Below are 21,034 nucleotides of genomic sequence, written 5' to 3' on the forward strand. Positions count from 1 at the left end.
CAACCACCCACAACAAACAGTGTGAAAACACCTACCTTAATATGACTCTCAATCAGAGGAAATGAAAACCACCTGCCTCTAATTGAGAGCCATATCAGGTCACCCTTTAAACCAACATAGAAACAGAAAACATAGACTGCCCACCCAAACTCACGTCCTGACCAACTAACACATACAAAAACAAACAGAAAACAGGTCAGGAACGTGACACTGAGAGTCAAAAAGGGCTATGGTGAAGCTTATATATTATTAACGATGGAATTTATAATATAACTCTGACTTGTGTGTGGTTGGCTCTCTTTATTGAGTAATACAGGAAATTACCACGACAAATTACAGGCCAAATACAAGACAGACAGACACACATCAGACAAATGTGACAAACAGAGAGAGTGGGAAAGCCACTGTTTATTCACAACAGTAAGACATTTATAAAATGACTTATTTGACCTATAGAAAAGCATTAATCTCTGCTTCTCCTTGTCCTGTCCTTCACTTCTTGGCAGAAGCCTTCTGGGTGTGGAGCTGGTAGATCTGTTCACAGGCAATGGAGAGGCCCACCACCAGAGAGACAAACTCCTCAAAGCTCACCTTCCCATCACCATTCTGGTCCAGATCCTTCATGATCGTGTCTATGGCGGCTGGGTCCTTCTGGGACTGAGAGATGGAGGAGATGAAGAGAATGAGGAAGAGAGAGAGATGGGAGGAGGGGAGAGAGATGGGAGGAGGGGAGAGAGATGGGAGGAGAGGGGTGGTTAGATTGACTATGGATACTCTAAATAAAGTGAGAGAGAAATCAGAATGAGAGGGAAAGAGCGTGAGATGAGCGACAGAGAGAAAGTGTAGAGGTAAGTGAGATAAAAACAGAGGGACATAAAAGAGAGAGAGAGGGATGTCAGTGTTACCTTCAGGAAGCTGGCCAGTTCTGTCTGCATCAGCTCTGAGCTCCTTCTTGCTCAGTGTGTTACAGTCACCGTCCTTTTCAGCATAGCGATGGAACACCATGATCAGGGACTCCATGGAACTCTCCAACTCAGACGGCATGGCTGCAGATATTGACACTGAGGAGGGGAGAGAGATGATGTAATTTAGGGTGGGTGTACTACTGTAGTCCCTGTATCTAAGTACACTTACACACTGGAGATCCTGCAACAGCCAGGCTGCTGGTTCAAACCCAACTCAGGCCAGTTCCATTAAATCACTACTTCTTATCTCTATTAGACAGATAATATAGCCTACCCCCACAATTAGTCTTTAATGCAAACACACAATGCACTTTTAGAGAGGATAGGAGTTGGCCTTCTTTGGCTCTGTAATCACATTCCTTGGCTGCTGTAGAGTTCCATTCCTTCCACTCCTTATCACACATTCCCTCTACTGTCGACCCCTCTTTCTTTTAGTGCCTGCCCCTTTTCTTTAGGAACATCCAACATCTCTAGCTGTGTAGACTGTCCTTTAACCTCTGGTTTTGCAACAGTTCAGTGTAAAGAAGATCAGGCTGTTAAAAATTGGTGAGTAATAATGCCTATAAAATGACTTGAACCCGCTGAGAAAAACGTTTGTAGGCCAAAGAGTTCTAAAAACAAAAACATTGCTTCAATGAAACATGAAAAGGTTAGCCTATAGATATACTACACTATGTCAATCAGTAAATAGTATGGCCCATCAAACTGCATAACAAACCATAGAATAACGGATTTTTGAATCAAAGCAAGCAAAGACTGATAAACATTTAAGCCTACAAGTTTGCATTGACGAGACAGATCATTAGCTAGGCACACTTTATAAACTCAAAACAGTTATTAAAGTTGTTTGAGACTGTTTATTATCTACTGTTTATTACAGTAGATAACCTACTCCGTTAAAAACGGTTACTTACCGAACTGAAAGCCGCTGGGGAAGTAGCGTACTGCGCAGGAGCTACGAGAATTTAAAGGGAGCAGGCAACGCCCATCTGATCGTGTGTTTTAGCCTGTGTATCCAAGAGACGATGTCTGTGAGCCTGGTCTCAGAGCATTTCGTATTATTATTTATGTAAATCCGAGGCACTCCATGTAGTATATGTTACGTTTCGTATGGTAAAGTTTCGTATGGTAACGTTATGTATTAAATTGTCGATGTCCATCCCCATTTCGTATGATATGTTACGAATTATAATTCGTATTATATGTTTCGAATTTCCAAAATGTACAGTATGTTACGAATTTGCAAAAAGTACTATATGACAAGCATTTCGCTACACCCGCAATAACATCTGCTAAATATACTGAAAAAATATATAAACGCAGCATGCTGTAACGGCAGTCTAAGTCGTCCTCCTCCTCAGACGAGGAGAGGCGAGAAGGATCGGAAGACCAATGTATAGCGTGGTAAGTTTCCATGATTTAATAACAAGAAAACTAGACAAAATACAAAACAACAAACGTACTAACCGTCACAGTCCTGACACAGGAAACACTGACACAGGAAACAACCACCCACAAAATCCCAACACAAAACAAGCCACCTATATATGATTCTCAATCAGGGACAACGATTGACAGCTGCCTCTGATTGAGAACCATATTAGGCCGAACACAGAAACAGACAAACTAGACACACAACATAGAATGCCCACCCAGCTCACTTCCTGACCAACACTAAAACAAGCAAAACACATAAGCACTATGGTCAGGACGTGACAGTACCCCCCTCCTGAGGTGCGGACTCCAAACGCACCCCTAAAACTCAAGGGGAGGGTCTGGGTGGGCATCTGTCCGCGGTGGCGGCTCCGGCGCAGGACGAGGCCACCACTCCACCATTGTCTTTGTCACCCTCCTTAGCGTCCTTTGAGTGGCAACCCTCGCCCCCGACCTTGGCCTAGGAATCCTCACCAAGGTCCCCACTAAATTTAGGAGACAGCTCAGGACAGAGAGGTAGCTCAGGACAGAGAGGTAGCTCAGGACAGAGAGGTAGCTCAGGACAGAGAGGTAGCCCAGGACAGAGGGGCAGCTCCGGACTGAAAGGCAGCTCCGGACTGAAAGGCAGCTCCGGGCTGAGGGGCAGCTCATGACTGGAGGGCAGCTCATGACTGGAGGGCAGCTCATGACTGGAGGGCAGCTCATGACTGGAGGGCAGCTCATGACTGGAGGGCAGCTCATGACTGGAAGGCAGCTCATGACTGGAGGGCAGCTCATGACTGGAGGGCAGCTCATGACTGGAAGGCAGCTCCTGACTGGCTGGCGGCTCTGGCAGCTCCTGACTGGCTGGCGGCTCCTGACTGGCTGGCGGCTCCTGACTGGCTGGCGGCTCCTGACTGGCTGGCGGCTCCTGACTGGCTGGCGGCTCCTGATTGGCTGGCGGCTCTGGCGGCTCCTGACTGGCTGGTGGCTCTGGCGGCTCTGGCGGCTCCTGACTGGCTGGTGGCTCTGGCGGCTCTGGCGGCTCCTGACTGGCTGGCGGCTCTGGCGGCTCCTGACTGGCTGGCGGCTCTGGCGGCTCCTGACTGGCTGGCGGCTCTAGCGGCTCCTGACTGATGGACGGCTCTAGTGGCTCCTGACTGACGGACGGCTCTGACGGCTCGGGACAGACGGGCGGCTCTGACGGCTCGGGACAGACGGGCGGCTCAGATGGTGCTGGGCAGACGGATGGCTCAGATGGCGCTGGGCAGGCAGGCAGCTCAAACGGCACTGGGCATGATAACGGCACTGGAGGTACTGGGTTGGAGACACGCACCATAGGGAGAGTGCGTGGAGGAGGAACAGAGTTCTGGAGACGCACAGGAAGCCTGGTGCGTGGTGTCGGCACTGGTGGTACTGGACTGGAGACACGCACCTCAAGGCTAGTGCGGGGAGCAGGAACAGTGCGTACAGGGCTCTGGAGACGCAAAGGAGGCTTAGTGCGTGGTGCCGGAACTGGAGGTACTGGGCTGGAGACGCACTGGAAGCCTGGTGCGTGGTTTAGGCACTGATGGTACTGGGCTGGGGCGGGAAGGTGGCGCCGGATATACCGGACCGTGAAGGAGTACACGAGCTCGTGAGCACCGAGCCTGCCCAACCTTACCTGGTTGAATGGTCCCCGTAGCCCTGCCAGTGCGGCGAGGTGGAATATCCCGCACTGGGCTACGCTGGCGAACCGGGGACACCATTTGTAAGGCTGGTGCCATGTACGCCGGCCCGAGGAGACGCACTGGAGACCAGATGCGTTGGGCCGGCTTCATGACACCCGGCTCGATGCCCAACCTAGCCCTACCAGTGCGGCGAGGTGGAATAGCCCGCACTGGGCTAAGCACGCGTACTGGGGACACCGTGCGCTCCACCGCATAACACGGTGTCTGACTAGAGTTTCCTCCCATGTCCATTCCTCCTGGTACCGCTGCTGCTGTCGCTGCTGCCCGTTGCCACGCTGCTTGGTCCGGGTTTGGTGGGTGGTTCTGTAACGGCAGTCTAAGTCGTCCTCCTCCTCAGACGAGGAGAGGCGAGAAGGATCGGAGGACCAATGTACAGCGTGGTAAGTTTCCATGATTTAATAACAAGAAAACTAGACAAAATACAAAACAACAAACGTACTAACCGTCACAGTCCCGTGTGGCACAAACACTGACACAGGAAACAACCACCCACAAAATCCCAACACAAAACAAGCCACCTATATATGATTCTCAATCAGGGACAACGATTGACAGCTGCCTCTGATTGAGAACCATATTAGGCCGAACACAGAAACAGACAAACTAGACACACAACATAGAATGCCCACCCAGCTCACGTCCTGACCAACACTAAAACAAGCAAAACACATAAGCACTATGGTCAGGACGTGACACATGCAACAATTTCAAAGATTTTACTTAGTTACAGTTCATGTAAGGAAATCAGTCAATTGAAATAAATTCATTTGGCCCTAATCTATGGATTTCACATGACTGGGCAAGGGTGCAACCAGGGGTTGGCAGCCAGGCCCACCCACTGGGGAGCAAGGCCCAGCCAATCAGAATCAGTTTTTCCCCACAAAGTAGCTTTATTACAGACAGCAACCCCCCTCTCAGACGATCCCACAGGTGAAGAAGCCGAATGTGGAGATCCTGGGCTGGCATGGTTACACGTGATCTACGGTTGTGAGACGGTTGGACGTATTGCCAAATTCTCTAAAACGATGTTGGAGGCAGCTTATGGTAGAGAAATAAACATTCAATTATCTGGCAACAGCTCTGGTGGACATTCCTGGATCCAGCATGCCAATTGCACACTCCCTCAACGCTTGAGACATCTGTGGCCTTGTGTTGTGTGACAAAACTGCACATTTTAAAGTGGCCTTTTATTGTCTCCAGCACAAGGTGCACCTGTGTAATGATCATGCTGTTTAATCAGCTTCTTAATATGCCACACCTGCCAGGTGTATGGATTATCTTGGCAAAGGAGAAATGCTCAGTAACAGGGATGTAAACAAATTTGTGCACAAAATTTGAGAGAAATAACCTTTTTGTGCGTATGGAACATTTCAGGGAATTTACATGTTGTGTTTATATTTTTGTTCAGTGTATGTGTATACATCCAATAAATGTTGATTTGATTCATGTTTCAAATTTGCAAAACATGATATTTTACGAATTCTAGCTAGGTGGCTAGGTGGCTAACATTAGCTAACTGGTTAACATTAGCTGGGCTAGGGGTTAGGGTTACGTTTAGGAGTTGGGTTAAAGGTTAACAAAGGGGGGGGTCAAAATCAAAAGTAACAGACAGAATCTGGTGTGGCCACCAGCTGCATTAAGTACTGCAGTGCATCTCCTCCTCATGGACTGCACCAGATTTGCCAGTTCTTACTGTGAGATGTTACCCCACTCTTCCACATAGGCACCTGCAAGTTCCCGGACATTTCTGGGGGGAATGGCCCTAGCCCTCACCCTCCGATCCAACAAGTCCTAGACGTGCTCAATGGGATTGAGATCCGGGCTCTTCGCTGGCCATGGCAGAACACTGACATTCCTGTCTTGCAGTAAATCATGCACAGAACGAGCAGTATGGCTGGTGGCATTGTCATGCTGGAGGGTCATGTCAGGATGTGCCTGCAAGAAGTGTACCACATGAGGGAGGAGGATGTCTTCCCTGTAACGCACAGGATTGAGATTGCCTGCAATGACAACAAGCTCAGTCCGATGATGCTGTGACACACCGCCCCAGAACATGACGGACTCTCCACCTCCAAATCGATCCTGCTCCAGAGTACAGGCCTCTGTGTAATGCTCATTCCGTTGACGATAAACGCGAGTCCGACCATCACCCCTTGTGAGACAAAACCGTCACTCGTCAGTGAAGAGCCCTTTTTGCCAGTCCTGTCTGGTCCAGCGACGGTGGGTTTGTGCCCATAGGCGACGTTGTTGCTGTTGATGTCTGGTGAGGACCTGCCTTACAACTGGCCTACAAGCCCTCAGTCCAGCCTCCCTCAGCCTATTGCGGACAGTCTGAGCACTGATGGAGGGATTGTGCGTTCCTGGTGTAACTCGGGCAGTTGTTGTTGCCATCCTGTACCTGTCCCGCAGGTGTGATGTTTGGATGTACCGATCCTGTGCAGGTGTTGTTACACGTGGTCTGCCACTGTGAGGACAATCAGCTGTCCGTCCTGTCTCCATGTAGTGCTGTCTTTGGCATCTCACAGTACGGACATTGCAATTTATTGCCCTGGCCCCATCTGCAATCCTCATGCCTCCTTGCAGCATTCCTAAGGCACATTCACGCAGATGAGCAGGGACCCTGGGCATCTTTCTTTTGGTGTTTTTCAGAGTCCGTAGAAAGGCCTCTTTAGTGTCCTAAGTTTTCATAAATGTGACCATAATTGCCTACTGTCTGTAAGCTGTTAGTGTCTTAACAACCGTTCCACAGGTGCATGTTCATTAATTGTTTATGGGTCATTGAACAAGCATGGGAAACAGTGTTTAAACCCTTTACAATGAAGATCTGTGAAGTTATTCTGATTTTTACAAATGATCTTTGAAAGACAGGGTCCTGAAAAAGGGACATTTCTTTTTTTGCTGAGTTTAGTTGAATAGTTGCTAATTAGCTAAAGTGCTAAAGTTGTCTATGAGTTGTCAAACTCGCAACCTTTAAGTAACCATCTGCCTTATGTAACCATACCAAACGTAACATATCATACTAAATTGAGTGTCTCAGATTCACATTTTCTATGTTACATCTAGTCTATGAGACCAGAGCTGCTGAGAGAGAGCAAGGAAGGGGAGAGGGAATTTGAGATAAGGCTTAATGTCATCTTTCAGTTATCTCAACTTAAACATGATGAAATAACACAGATGGAGAGAGGGGTGACAAGAGTGCACATTAGTATGTTTGTAAGAATAGTTCTATGGATGAAGAGGTTGGGATGAAGTTTGAATAAAATGTAATTTTATTGTCCCCAGAGAGAGAACACATTTAGATCAGTTGGAGCGTCATTGGCTTTGAGACTGTCATGAATGCGTGCATTTAACTGGCACAAGCAGATACAAATAAAAAGCATCACAAACTCCAAAATTCTAATTGGTAAACTGCAATGCCCTATGCACACCACAGGAGGCTGCTGGTGGAAGGACGGCTCATAATAATGGCCGGAATGGTGCCAATGGCATTAAACACATGGAAACCATGTGTTTGATACGATTTCATCGATTCCGCTCCAGCCATTATCACGAGCCAGTCCTCCCCAATTAAGGTGCCACCAACCTCCTTTGATGCACACTTATCAGGAGTTGGCTGTATATTGGTGTTTGGCATCATCAGTTTAATACAGTATACAGTAGTCCTCCTGACCAGAGGAAGAGGTAATAGGCAAAGCATGTGTTCTTCTGACACATATGTGATGGATATTCCAAGCTGCTGTCCTTTTGCTTCCCCAGCATCAGAACAGCACAGCCAGTCACTGATAGTCATGATAATCGACTCTCCCTCTTCTGGGTCTTGTGTTACATAGTATAATTAACCTCTTTCTATATACATACAGTTAAAGTCGGAAGTTTACATACACTTAGGTTGGAGTCATTAAAACTTGTTTTTCAACCACTCCACAAATGTCTTGTTAAATTAACAAACTATAGTTTTGGCAAGTCGGTTAGGACATCTACTTTGTGCATGACACAAGTAGTTTTTCCAACAATTGTTTACAGACAGATTATTTAACTTATAATTCACTGTATCACAATTCCAGTGGGTCAGAAGTTTATATACACTAAGTTGACTGTGCCTTTAAACAGCTTGTAAAATTTCAGAAAATTATGTCATGGCTTTAGAAGCTTCTGATAGGCTAATTTACATAATTTGAGTCAATTGGAGGTGTACCTGTGGATGTATTTCAAGGCCTACCTTCAAACTCAGTGCCTCTTTGCTTGACATCATGGGAAAATCAAAAGAAATCAGCCAAGACCTCAGAAAACAAATTGTAGACCTCCACAAGTCTGGTTCATCCTTGGGAGAAATTTCCAAATGCCTGAAGGTACCACGTTCATCTGTACGAACAATAGTACGCAAGTATAAATGCCATGGGACCACGCAGCCGTCATACCGCTCAGGAAGGAGATGCGTTCTATCTCCTAGAGATGAACGTACTTTGGTGCGAAAAGTGCAAATCAATCCCAGAACAACAGCAAAGGACCTTGTGAAGATGCTGGAGGAAACAGGTACAAAAGTATCTACATCCACAGTAAAACGAGTCCTATATCGACATAACCTGAAAGGCCGCTCAGCAAGGAAGACGCCACTGCTCCAAAACCGCTATAAAAAAGCAAGACTACAGGTTACAACTGCACAGGGGGACAAAGATCGTACTTTTTTAGAAATGTCCTCTGGTCTGATGAAACAAAAATAGAACTGTTTGGCCATAATGACCATCGTTATGTCTGGAGGAAAAAGGGGGAGGCTTGCAAGCCGAAGAACATCCCAACCGTGAAGCACGGGGGTGGCAGCATCATGTTGTGGGGGTGCTTTGCTGCAGGAGGGACTGGTGCACTTCACAAAATAGTTAGCATCATGAGGAAGGAAAATGATGTGGATATATTGAAGCAACAGCTCAAGACATCAGTCAGGAAGTTAAAGCTTGGTCGCAAATGGGTCTTCCAAATGGACAATGACCCCAAACATACTTATAAAGTTGTGGCAAAATGGCTTAAGGACAACAAAGTCAAGGTATTGGAGTGGCCATCACAAAGCCCTGACCTCAATCCCATCGAGAATTTTTGGGCAGAACTTGATAAGCGTGTGCGAGTAAGGAGGCCTACATCCTGACTCAGTTACACCAGCTCTGTCAGGAGGAATGGGCCAAAATTCACCCAACTTATTGTGGGAAGCTTTTGGAAGGCTATCCGAAATGTTTGACCCAAGTTAAACAATTTAAAGGCAATGCTACCAAATACTAATTGAGTGTATGTAAACTTCTGACCCCCTGGGAATGTGATGAAGGAAATAAAATCTGAAATAAATCATTCTCTCTACTATTATTCTGACATTTCACATTCTCAAAATAAAGTGGTGATCCTAACTGACCTAAGACATTGCATTTTTAATTGGATTAAATGTCAGGAATTGTGAAAAACTGTGTTTAAATGTATTTGGCAAAGGTGTATGTAAACTTCCGTCTTCACTGTATATTATTTGACTCTTCTACTTTCTTTCATTCTGCACCTAAACAATATGTTTTATTGTCACATACACCAGTTAGGTGCAGTGAAATGTGTTGTTTTACAGGGCCGCCATAGTAGTACGTCGCCCCTGGAGCAAATTAGGGTTAAGTGCCTTGTTCAAGGGCACATCAGCAGGTTGTCTGTGGATCTCTCCATGTGTCTGTGGTAGGAGGTGTGGGTCTGCTGGTTCTCTCTGGATCTCTTCATGTGTCTGTGGTAGGAGGGGTGGGTCTGCTGGTTCTCTCTGGATCTCTTCATGTGTCTGTGGTAGGAGGGGTGGGTCTGCTAGTTTTCTATGGATCTCTCCATGTGTCTGTGGTAGGAGGGGTGGGTCTGCTAGTTTTCTATGGATCTCTCCATGTGTCTGTGGTAGGAGGGGTGGGTCTGCTAGTTTTCTATGGATCTCTCCATGTGTCTGTGGTAGGAGGGGTGGGTCTGCTAGTTTTCTATGGATCTCTCCATGTGTCTGTGGTAGGAGGGGTGGGTCTGCTAGTTTTCTATGGATCTCTCCATGTGTCTGTGGTAGGAGGGGTGGGTCTGCTGGTTATCTCCATGTGTCTGTGGTAGGAGGGATGGGTCTGCTGGTGGTTCTCTCCATGTGTCTGTAGTAGGAGGGGTGGGTCTGCTAGTTTTCTAGTGAAAGTTCACATTTGAGAGTAGGCTTGGTTTTGTCTTCCGGGATATACAGTACCAGTCTAAAGTTTGGACACCTACTCGTTCCAGGGTTTTCCTTTACACTATTATTTTACAATGTAGAAAATAGTAAAAATAGACATCAAAACTATGAAATAACACATATGGAATCATGTAGTAACCAAAAAGAGTGTGCAAAGCTGTCATCAAGGCAAAGGGTGGCTACTTTGAATAATCTCAAATATATTCTGATTTGTTTAACACTTTTTTGGTTACTACATGATTCCATGTGTTATTTCATAGTTTTGATGTCATCACTATTATTCTACAATGTAGAAAATAGGAAAAATAAAGAAAAACCCTTGAATTAGTAGGTGTGTCCAAACTTTTGACTGGTACTGTATATATACAGTGGGGAGAACAAGTATTTGATACACTGCCGATTTTGCAGGTCTTCCTACTTACAAAGCATGTAGAGGTCTGTAATTTTTATCATAGGTACACTTCAACTGTGAGAGACAGAATCTAAAACAAAAATCCAGAAAATCACATTGTATGATTTTTAAGTAATTAATTTGCATTTTATTGCATGACATAAATATTTGATACATCAGAAAAGCAGAACTTAATATTTGGTACAGAAACCTTTGTTCGCAATTACAGAGATCATACGTTTCCTGTAGTTCTTGACCAGGTTTGCACACACTGCAGCAGGGATTTTGGCCCACTCCTCCATACAGACCTTCTCCAGATCCTTCAGGTTTCAGGGCTGTCGCTGGGCAATACGGACTTTCAGCTCCCTCCAAAGATTTTCTATTGGGTTCAGGTCTGGAGACTGGCTAGGCCACTCCAGGACCTTGAGATGCTTCTTACGGAGCCACTCCTTAGTTGCCCTGGCTGTGTGTTTCGGGTCGTTGTCATGCTGGAAGACCCAGCCACGACCCATCTTCAATGCTCTTACTGAGGGAAGGAGGTTGTTGGCCAAGATCTCGCGATACATGGCCCCATCCATCCTCCCCTCGATACGGTGCAGTCGTTCTGTCCCCTTTGCAGAAAAGCATCCCCAAAGAATGATGTTTCTACCTCCATGCTTCATGGTTGGGATGGTGTTCTTGGGGTTGTACTCATCCTTCTTCTTCCTCCAAACACGGCGAGTGGAGTTTAGACCAAAAAGCTCTATTTTTGTCTCATCAGACCACATGACCTTCTCCCATTCCTCCTCTGGATCATCCAGATGGTCATTGGCAATCTTCAGACGGGCCTGGACATGCGCTGGCTTGAGCAGGGGGACCTTGCGTGCGCTGCAGGATTTTAATCCATGACGGCGTAGTGTGTTACTAATGGTTTTCTTTGAGACTGTGGTCCCAGCTCTCTTCAGGTCATTGACCAGGTCCTGCCGTGTAGTTCTGGGCTGATCCCTCACCTTCCTCATGATCATTGGTGCCCCACGAGGTGAGATCTTGCATGGAGCCCCAGACCGAGGGTGATTGACCATCATCATTTTCTATTAATTGCGCCAACAGTTGTTGCCTTCTCACCAAGCTGTTTGCCTATTGTCCTGTAGCCCATCCCAGCCTTGTGCAGGTCTACAATTGTATCCCTGATGTCCTTACACAGCTCTCTGGTCTTGGCCATTGTGGAGAGGTTGGAGTCTGTTTGATTGAGTGTGTGTCTTTTATACAGGTAACGAGTTCAAACAGGTGCAGTTAATACAGGTAATGAGTGGAGAACAGGAGGGCTTCTTAAAGAAAAACTAACAGGTCTGTGAGAGCCGGAATTCTTACTGGTTGGTAGGTGATCAAATACTTATGTCATGCAATAAAATGCTAATTAATTACTTAAAAATCATACAATGTGATTTTCTGGATTTTTGTTTTAGATTCCGTCTCTCACAGATGAAGTGTACCTATGATAAAAAATTACAGACCTCTACATGCTTTGTAAGTAGGAAAACCTGCAAAATCGGCAGTGTATCAAATACTTGTTCTCCCCACTGTATATTTGGGTAAATCTTGTTAGGAGTAGAACGGTTCGGTCAGAGTTCAATATGATTTTTTGTCCTACATTCCACCTTGATCATCAGATCTTCAGCAGACCCATTTCCAAAAACTAAGTTGTTTGTACTTTCAAATAATATTCCTTTCATCAAAAATCCATTGTGTAGACTGGTGTGCTACAACTTTGAGCTAAAGCATCTTAATACATGGCTGCTCTGTAAAAGGGATGTCAGATGTGTGTGTATCTGGAGCATCTATAAGGGGAACTTTGCCCATAGCAGCACTGAAGCAGCAGTGCTTACCTGGACTTGTCTGTTTCAAGTAGCTTAAACCAAGAAAAATCTAGAGACAGACACTATTTTCAATGGGTTTTAATTACAAATTCATTAACAACAAAGTTTTCATACCAAAACAAAAAGGACGTCAATCAAAAATATGGATCTGTAGACAAGCAGTTTGAAACAAGTGCTGAGTACATGGGGATGATTTGGGGAATGTAGAGACATGACTCTGGCTAGATCCCAAACTGCTTCCTTTGTTCACCCAAGGCCTCATGACTGCTGAGAACAGTGTATGGATGGGCTGGGTAGGTCTCGGGCTATCTATACTGCTGAGAACAGTGTATGGATGGGCTGGGTAGGTCTCGGGCTATCTATACTGCTGAGAACAGTGTATGGATGGGCTGGGTAGGTCTCGGGCTATCTATACTGCTGAGAACAGTGTATGGATGGGCTGGGTAGGTCTCGGGCTATCTATACTGCTGAGAACAGTGTATGGATGGGCTGGGTAGGTCTCGGGCTATCTATACTGCTGAGAACAGTGTATGGATGGGCTGGGTAGGTCTCGGGCTATCTATACTGCTGAGAACAGTGTATGGATGGGCTGGGTAGGTCTCGGGCTATCTATACTGCTGAGAACAGTGTATGGATGGGCTGGGTAGGTCTCGGGCTATCTATACTGCTGAGAACAGTGTATGGATGGGCTGGGTAGGTCTCGGGCTATCTATACTGCTGAGAACAGTGTATGGATGGGCTGGGTAGGTCTCGGGCTATCTATACTGCTGAGAACAGTGTATGGATGGGCTGGGTAGGTCTCAGGCTATCTATACTGCTGAGAACAGTGTATGGATGGCCTGGGTAGGTCTCTTGCTATCTATAGTGCTGAGAACAGTTTATGGATGGCCTGGGTAGGTCTCTTGCTATCTATAGTGCTGAGAACAGTTTATGGATGGCCTGGGTAGGTCTCTTGCTATCTATAGTGCTGAGAACAGTGTATGGATGGGCTGGGTAGGTCTCTTGCTATCTATAGTGCTGAGAACAGTGTATGGATGGGCTGGGTAGGTCTCGGGCTATCTATACTGCTGAGAACAGTGTATGGATGGGCTGGGTAGGTCTCGGGCTATCTATACTGCTGAGAACAGTGTATGGATGGGCTGGGTAGGTCTCGGGCTATCTATAGTGCTGAGAACAGTGTATGGATGGGCTGGGTAGGTCTCGGGCTATCTATAGTGCTGAGAACAGTGTATGGATGGGCTGGGTAGGTCTCGGGCTATCTATACTGCTGAGAACAGTGTATGGATGGGCTGGGTAGGTCTCGGGCTATCTATACTGCTGAGAACAGTGTATGGATGGGCTGGGTAGGTCTCGGGCTATCTATAGTGCTGAGAACAGTGTATGGATGGGCTGGGTAGGTCTCAGGCTATCTATACTGCTGAGAACAGTGTATGGATGGCCTGGGTAGGTCTCTTGCTATCTATAGTGCTGAGAACAGTTTATGGATGGCCTGGGTAGGTCTCTTGCTATCTATAGTGCTGAGAACAGTTTATGGATGGCCTGGGTAGGTCTCTGGCTATCTATAGTGCTGAGAGATGTCCAGTCCTTGGAGATCAGTGATCATAGAGTTAAGAAGTCAAGGAAAATATGTAAGAACGCTGGTTGGCACGACCTACAAAAAGGAAACTGGGGTACGCTGTCATTGGCTAACCTGCACCATTTCTCCCTTGCCTGGTTAGCCATTGTAGTGGATGCTGATTGGATGACGGTATGAAAGTTTGATCTAATTAGTGACTTAGTTCTTTTTCTTGCCCTTGCTGGGAGCCTTGGCTGGCATTACCGTGGGAACGGCTGCCTGGTACAGAGCAGCAGACACTTTGTTGATGTAGTAGAGGGCAAACAGAGAGAATATCAGACTGCAGAGAGAACAAAATAAAACAGTCAGCACAGCAACAGCACATTATGGTTTGAAAAAAAAAAAAACTTCACCCCAAGTTCATTGATAATAGTAGTACTGTTATCATCATCATTACTATTCTTTTTTCCTATAAGATTTTATTTGATCAACAATACAAAACATACACAAACAAACGACGACATCATATAAACATCAACTACATCACTCCTGCCCAGACCCACCAGCCCTCACCCCCTTATCACTTTCTGCCACATGGCCTCAAACAGCACACATTTGTTTTTCTCCGTCACCCGCGCACTTTCAATTTTTAGATCCTAAAGCATTTGACCTTTCCATTGCGTGAACGACAGATGATTGGTTGATTTCCAGTTGAAGTATATGTTTTTTTTAAATGATTGATGAGAAAAGTGTTGTCCTACCCATTGGGTATCTCACTGCACCCTCATATGCCATGTCTTTAAATATGCAGACAGACTAATTAAAAGCTAATTTACATTGTAATACTTCTGAGTCATCTTTCCAACTCCACCCATAACTTTTGGATTTTATAACATTTCTAGAAGGTCATGAATTATTGAGTCATTAGTAGTTTTACGCTTTAGACATCTCTGCTGTTGTCCTGTAGCATTTGTGAATTTTGTCTCTTGTATAATAAATTCAATACATGAATTTATGCTGGATTAAGCATACATTTTAGTTAACTGTAATGTCATTAGTTTTGTTCCAACATTACTTACATCTTGTGCCAATATCAGTTATTTTTTAAATCTTGGTTCCAATAGTTTCTATTTTTTTCTAAGAGATTGTCAGTTGGATAGGCTCTCTGCTATTCCATAAGTCCTTCATTTCATCACTGAGTTCAGTTGTCAAGAGAGTTTCTGGGTGTGGTGCGCCTGGGTTTGTCAGTAGTCTGAGTTCATACTTACCATGTGGTGACACACACACGGTGCACCAGCCCAGAGGCAAACAGAGAGAGGCACAGGCACACCAGGACTGGTGGAGAGGAGAGAAATGAACACCCATTAAAACAGGACCGAGTGCGTGCTGAGCCGCTATACTATTCAGATGCACCCATACACATGACAAGAGGCTCAGTGAATGTGTGTGAAACACAGGAAATAGATTCTGTGCATCACTCTGTGGTTGTGAAGACAGACTTACTCTCTGGGAAGATCTTGACCTGGAATCCCTTGCCGAAGATGAGGTTTTCCAGGTTACTGAAGGCCTGGTTAGAGAAAGGGTTAAGGAGGGAAACACACAGTGGGAGAGAAGAGACACCTAATGTGGTGGCTTCATTAGACCTTTAGACGTTCAGTGATCCTTACTGTATTTATTTATCCCCATACTGTATTTATTTATTTGTCTTGCTCCTTTGCACCCCAGTATCTCTACTTGCACATTCATCACTCCAGTGTTTAATTGGTATATTGTAATTACTTCGCACACATGGCCTATTTATTGCCTTACCTCCCTTATCTTACCTCATTTGCACACACTGTATATAGATTTTTTCCCCTACTGTATGTTTGTTTATTCCATGTGTAACTCTGTGTTGTTGTATGTGTCGAACTGCTTTGCTTTATCTTGGCCAGGTCACAGTTGTAAATGAGAACTTGTTCTCAACCAGCCTACCTGGTTAAATAAAGGTGAAATAAAAAAATAAAAAATCCTGCCACCATGACTCACAGTGCTGCATGTGGACTATAGAACCAACCAACTGACTGTCTGCTTCCATCACTTGGGAACTCAAGGGAGCACAGAACATAAACAAAAGACTTTAGCTGTCTGGCTTTACAAACAGCTTACTCTGACAAGTTTAAAACCCTAAGCCTATCGGAGGTCTACCTAGATTGCATTGTATGCAGTGCTGCTATGTTGTGGTGTGTTTTGGTGTAAAGAGGATACAGTGAGGGAGCAGATGAAGAGGACAGAGCCCAGGAAGCCTCCCAGGATGGTGAGCAACTCTGTAGAGCCCAGCTGTCTGCTGAACATCTGCATCCCAGCAAACACCAACACAGAGAACAGACTGGACAGAACCAGGGATGTGCCTGTGTTCACCGCTGGAGGGAGGGGAGAGGCAGATTACACATAGTTTGTGACAGTAGTAGAACAATCATCTAAGGGGCTGCAGCTGGACTGAAGATGCCAGATTCTAACAGAATAATAATATCAACAATTGAGTTTATATTTAATCTTTGAGTGACAGAAACATAAAATAACTAGCCTATACAAAACATTTCACTGCATCCTAACAGCAATCTTTACGCCACGTCAGTGTACACTCTTGAAAGATTCCGTGTGGAAACACCCTCTCTCGAATAATGAAAATACCTAGCTAGGTAGCTACAAGAGAACTTTATCATACATTTTGACAACACAGCCTACCTACCGTTAAACTGAAGAAATATATATATTGTTGGCAAGTGTATTCTGCATAAAATAGCTACGTAACTAACAAAGTTAGCAATGAATGGCAAGCCTACCGTTACACAGCTAGCTATCGTTAGCTAGATACCTTTACGTTTGCTATCCCTCAATACATATTTTCAACGCACAAACATTGATCAAAATTAAACAGTAGCCTTGCAGAACTTACCCATGTTTTAATATTTAAGCAATAATTACGTTTTTGACACAAAAGATCATGCGTTTCGATATCCTTTCAAAACACAGGCAGCTCCAGGAACAAGCTCCGTTTCTGCTACCCGGAACCGGTGAGAGGTGGCACACGTAGGAGTCGAATGTGAAGTGCCAATCAGATTCTAGCAACGCAAAACGTGCGTCAAGACTGACACACCCACTGCACACATTTTTCAAAGGGTGTTTATGAAATAAATACTAGATTACACAGGTAAAATACTTTAATCGTAAAAAAATAAGAATAACACTGACATATAGGGGTGTAGCTACCATCAGATATCACCACATTATAGATGAATTTAAAAAGCATCTTAAAAGGAAGGAATGGTTTACAAGTGACTCTACAATGAAATACAAAACAAACTGGGATAGCTACAGCTTGATAAAACATTATTTTTTAGGTTAACGTTTTAAAAAGGTGGTACTAAAATCATATGGTACACAGGACCATTTAGCATGGTGAAGAGAAAGATGGTTACTTGTGTCTATACATTCAGCGTAGCAATTAGGATCACTACGCTGGAGTTTTTAGAAATCGTCCTCTCTGCCTTGGTACATACAGTAGCTCTGTTTCCATCTACAACGTCCACAGTCCACACAACCATTGAATCCTGAAACACAGACCATAGCTTAAAATAAATAAATAAAATAATCTTACTATTGATGGATAGATAGAGAAGGGTGTGTGTCAAAAGTCAGAAGGCCAGATTCGAACCTATGCTGTCACCGTATCGGATACTGCAGCTACGACCACCCACATCTTAACCAGCTCTTTTGTCTTTGTCACTACGATCACCATCCAACATCACTAACATCCGATATGTCTCCTTGACACTGTTGAACAGTCACAATGTGTCACACACTTGGACAGCTGTGTACAAGTGCTGGGAAGGATGGACACTACATTCCAGACTGAACATCGATGTGAAACACTGCTCTCGGTTATAGTGGCTTCTTCTTCAGTCCGAACACTGCGATGAAGAGTAGGATCTCCACAAACGCAGGGAGAACACTACAGGAGATAGAGAGGATGGCAGCATTATAAGCAAAGCATCAACCTGCACGAGGCAAACATGACCCAGATAACTCCAGGACACACACACACACACACACACACACACGATGTCTGTCTGTCTGTCACACACACACGATGTCTGTCTGTCTGTCTGTCTGTCTGTCTGTCTGTCACACACACACACACACGATGTCTGTCTGTCTGTCTGTCTGTCACACAACACACGATGTCTGTCTGTCTGTCTGTCTGTCACACAACACACTGTAACTGTCTGTCTGTCTGTCACACAACACACTGTCTGTCTGTCTGTCTGTCTGTCTGTCTGTCTGTCACACAACACACTGTAACTGTCTGTCTGTCTGTCTGTCTGTCTGTCTGTCTGTCTGTCTGTCTGTCACACACACACACACACACACACGATGTCTGTCTGTCTGTCTGTCTGTCTGTCTGTCTGTCTGTCACACACACACGATGTCTGTCGGTCTGTCTGTCTGTCACACACACAAACCTGCAGAAGGCAAAAATAAGCCAGTATGTCCAACACTCCCATCTCTGGAAGACAAAGAAAGACAGGGAGACGGATGCGCTGCAGTGGACAGCCAACGCTGGAGGAGACGTCAGTCAGGGAAACAAAACCTCTGAGAATCACACACACACACACACACACACACACACACACACACACACACACACTGACCTGCAGAAAGCAAGGATCCACCAGTATATTTCACATGCCCATTGTTCAAACAGAAAGAACAGCAGAGCCACAGAGGCACTGGCATGGGCTGCAGTCGCTAGTGTGTGGATGGAGAGATGGATGAATGGATGGTGTATGGGGAGGGAGTCCTGAGTCAGGGAATCTTAACCAAACCAATAAAAAGATTACTTCCTCAACCTTATATCTGTGCCCATATTAATGTCTCCTTGCTGATCTGAAAGAAGGGTATAACTTCCTGCATATTGCTTACATCTATCGATTCCCTCCCATGTTCTTCACTATTCCTGGAGAGTCACACTGTGTGCAGGCTTTCATTCTTGCCCAGCACCAACACTCAGCTACTCAACAAAACATCAAGACCTTGAGTAGCCTACTTGTTGATGTGACTGGCCACGCAAAATTAGGACTAGGCAAGAACAAAAGCAAACTGTTGTTCTCCAGGACTAGGACTGGTGACCACTGCTGTACTATGCATTATGTGTACTTTGGTAATGTACAGGGTTTTGTGGAAGAGTTTTGAGAACATGTAAAGGATACAGAGGAGGCCCTGGGTGCAGTTGAACATAGACACACCAGAGAAGAAGCCAGCCAGCTCTATAGCAAACAGACCCATGGTGACTGACAACGCTACCACCAACCTAGAAGAGAGAGACAGAGAAAGATAGAGAGGAGAGAAAGATAGAGGAGAGAAAGATAGAGGGAGAGAGTGTGTAAGACAAGTGATTTCTCAAAACCTATAGCAATTCTTTTTGGATAGACTGTGTGTGTGCAGGGTTAGGAGTCCTGTCCTGGGTGAAAGATGCTTACTTGGTGTCCTCCTTGTCGTATTGGTCCTGTGTGAAATCCAAAGGCAGGCAAGCTTCAACATTGTTCTCCTGTGGGACAATGAGTATGATTACTTCAGAGATAGATCTACAGAGTATCACTAGATTCCGAGCACGGTTGAGACACAATATATTATAGACGAGCATGTTGATGATGTCGTGAACAACAACTGGTGTCTTCTAGATGCCAGATACAGACATGAGACATGTCACACACAGAGGATATGGTTTGTCCAGAACCTTGCCAGTACTCAGAACTCGTGAACATACCCGTGACCAGAAAATGGTGATGACGATGACGAGGTGAGCAGTGAGAGTCAGGAATCGAGCCGGGACCAGGCTGCTGACTGCAGACATTTCTCCAGCAAAGATGTGCCTGTATGGGTACTATGGTACCTAGAATACAGAGGCGGAATAGGCAAACGTTGACAAGTAACGTTAATGTTAATATTGCCAATAGAAACAACAAAATCCGTGTGTTGACTTGAGCCTGCTACAATGCAACACAATATTGGCTGTAAATGTTAGCTAGACTACTAACGTTAACGTTAAGACTACACAAATGAATATTAACAGCACTTTATTTACAATGTGTAGACTAAGTAACGTTACTATTAGCAAATGTATAAGCTAATTTATCCGCACACTCACCTTGATAGTGCTAACTTAGCTAGCTAATGTACCCAATACAGGACATACGACGTTGTTCAACTCGTTAGTCAATATTTGAAGCCAAAAACTAGCCACATTTGATGATTTATTTACCATTAATTGAAACAACTGTGTCTAGGACTAGAAACAACAGACGCTTCAGCTGCAGGCATGGCTTAGCTCGTTGCTACAACAACTTAAATCTGGGGTGCGTTCAAGAACATCGGGTTCCGTTAACGATTTAGGACGGAAACAGACGAGTTGAGGATGAGGAACGCTTCTTCATGAACGTGTCATTTTAGTAGCGTTTTATAATCTCACGTCGTCATCTAGTGGCAAGAATAAAATCCAATGTTATTGGTCACATACACATATTTAGCAGATGTTATTTCGGGTGTAGCGAAGGTCTCCCACTCAGAAGTATGAGATGGGGAGGGAGGCGGGGGTAGGTTGACCTCAGGTCTCCCCATTGGAAGCCGGAGGTAGGGGGAGCAGGAGAATCTATGAAATAGCGCACCTCTAACTTTGTACAGTACTAATGCAATTAGTAAAATCATTCACACTACGAAATGCTACCAAATAAACCACAATTCATTCATAATACTGTGAATACTATATAGTATCACAGACATATTGTTGCATTTTTTTCTGGTGTGTGCGAAATTGTTAAGAATAAAATAAAACCAGTCTGCACACCACCAAGGTAAATTGGTTTAGTCTTGACTC

General features: G+C 45.0%; 2 protein-coding genes and 1 pseudogene across 2 annotated transcripts; all 3 read right to left on the reverse strand.

Annotated features, from left to right (window-relative positions):
• Positions 1-321: 321 nt before the first annotated feature.
• On the reverse strand, positions 322-1,056 carry LOC120047745 (annotated as a pseudogene).
• An 11,569-nt stretch (positions 1,057-12,625) lies between these two features.
• On the reverse strand, positions 12,626-17,190 carry LOC120048756 (keratinocyte-associated protein 2-like). Its single transcript, XM_038994952.1, has 5 exons — positions 17,057-17,190; positions 16,366-16,520; positions 15,622-15,685; positions 15,387-15,453; positions 12,626-14,458 (listed from the first exon to the last, which is right to left on the reverse strand). The coding sequence occupies exons 1-5, from the start codon at positions 17,058-17,060 to the stop codon at positions 14,338-14,340; spliced, it is 411 nt and encodes a 136-aa protein (XP_038850880.1). The 5' UTR covers positions 17,061-17,190; the 3' UTR covers positions 12,626-14,337.
• Positions 17,191-17,312: 122 nt separating this feature from the next.
• Positions 17,313-20,528, reverse strand: LOC120047746 (transmembrane protein 107-like). The gene is made up of 6 exons (XM_038993302.1): positions 20,309-20,528; positions 19,928-20,053; positions 19,641-19,708; positions 19,371-19,471; positions 18,624-18,720; positions 17,313-18,112 (listed from the first exon to the last, which is right to left on the reverse strand). Exons 2-6 carry the CDS (start codon positions 20,012-20,014, stop codon positions 18,043-18,045), a joined length of 423 nt encoding a protein of 140 aa, XP_038849230.1. The 5' UTR covers positions 20,015-20,053; positions 20,309-20,528; the 3' UTR covers positions 17,313-18,042.
• Between the last annotated feature and the right edge of the window lie 506 nt (positions 20,529-21,034).

Source organism: Salvelinus namaycush, chromosome 5 (genome assembly GCF_016432855.1).
Source record: "Salvelinus namaycush isolate Seneca chromosome 5, SaNama_1.0, whole genome shotgun sequence".
Lineage (NCBI taxonomy): Eukaryota > Metazoa > Chordata > Actinopteri > Salmoniformes > Salmonidae > Salvelinus > Salvelinus namaycush.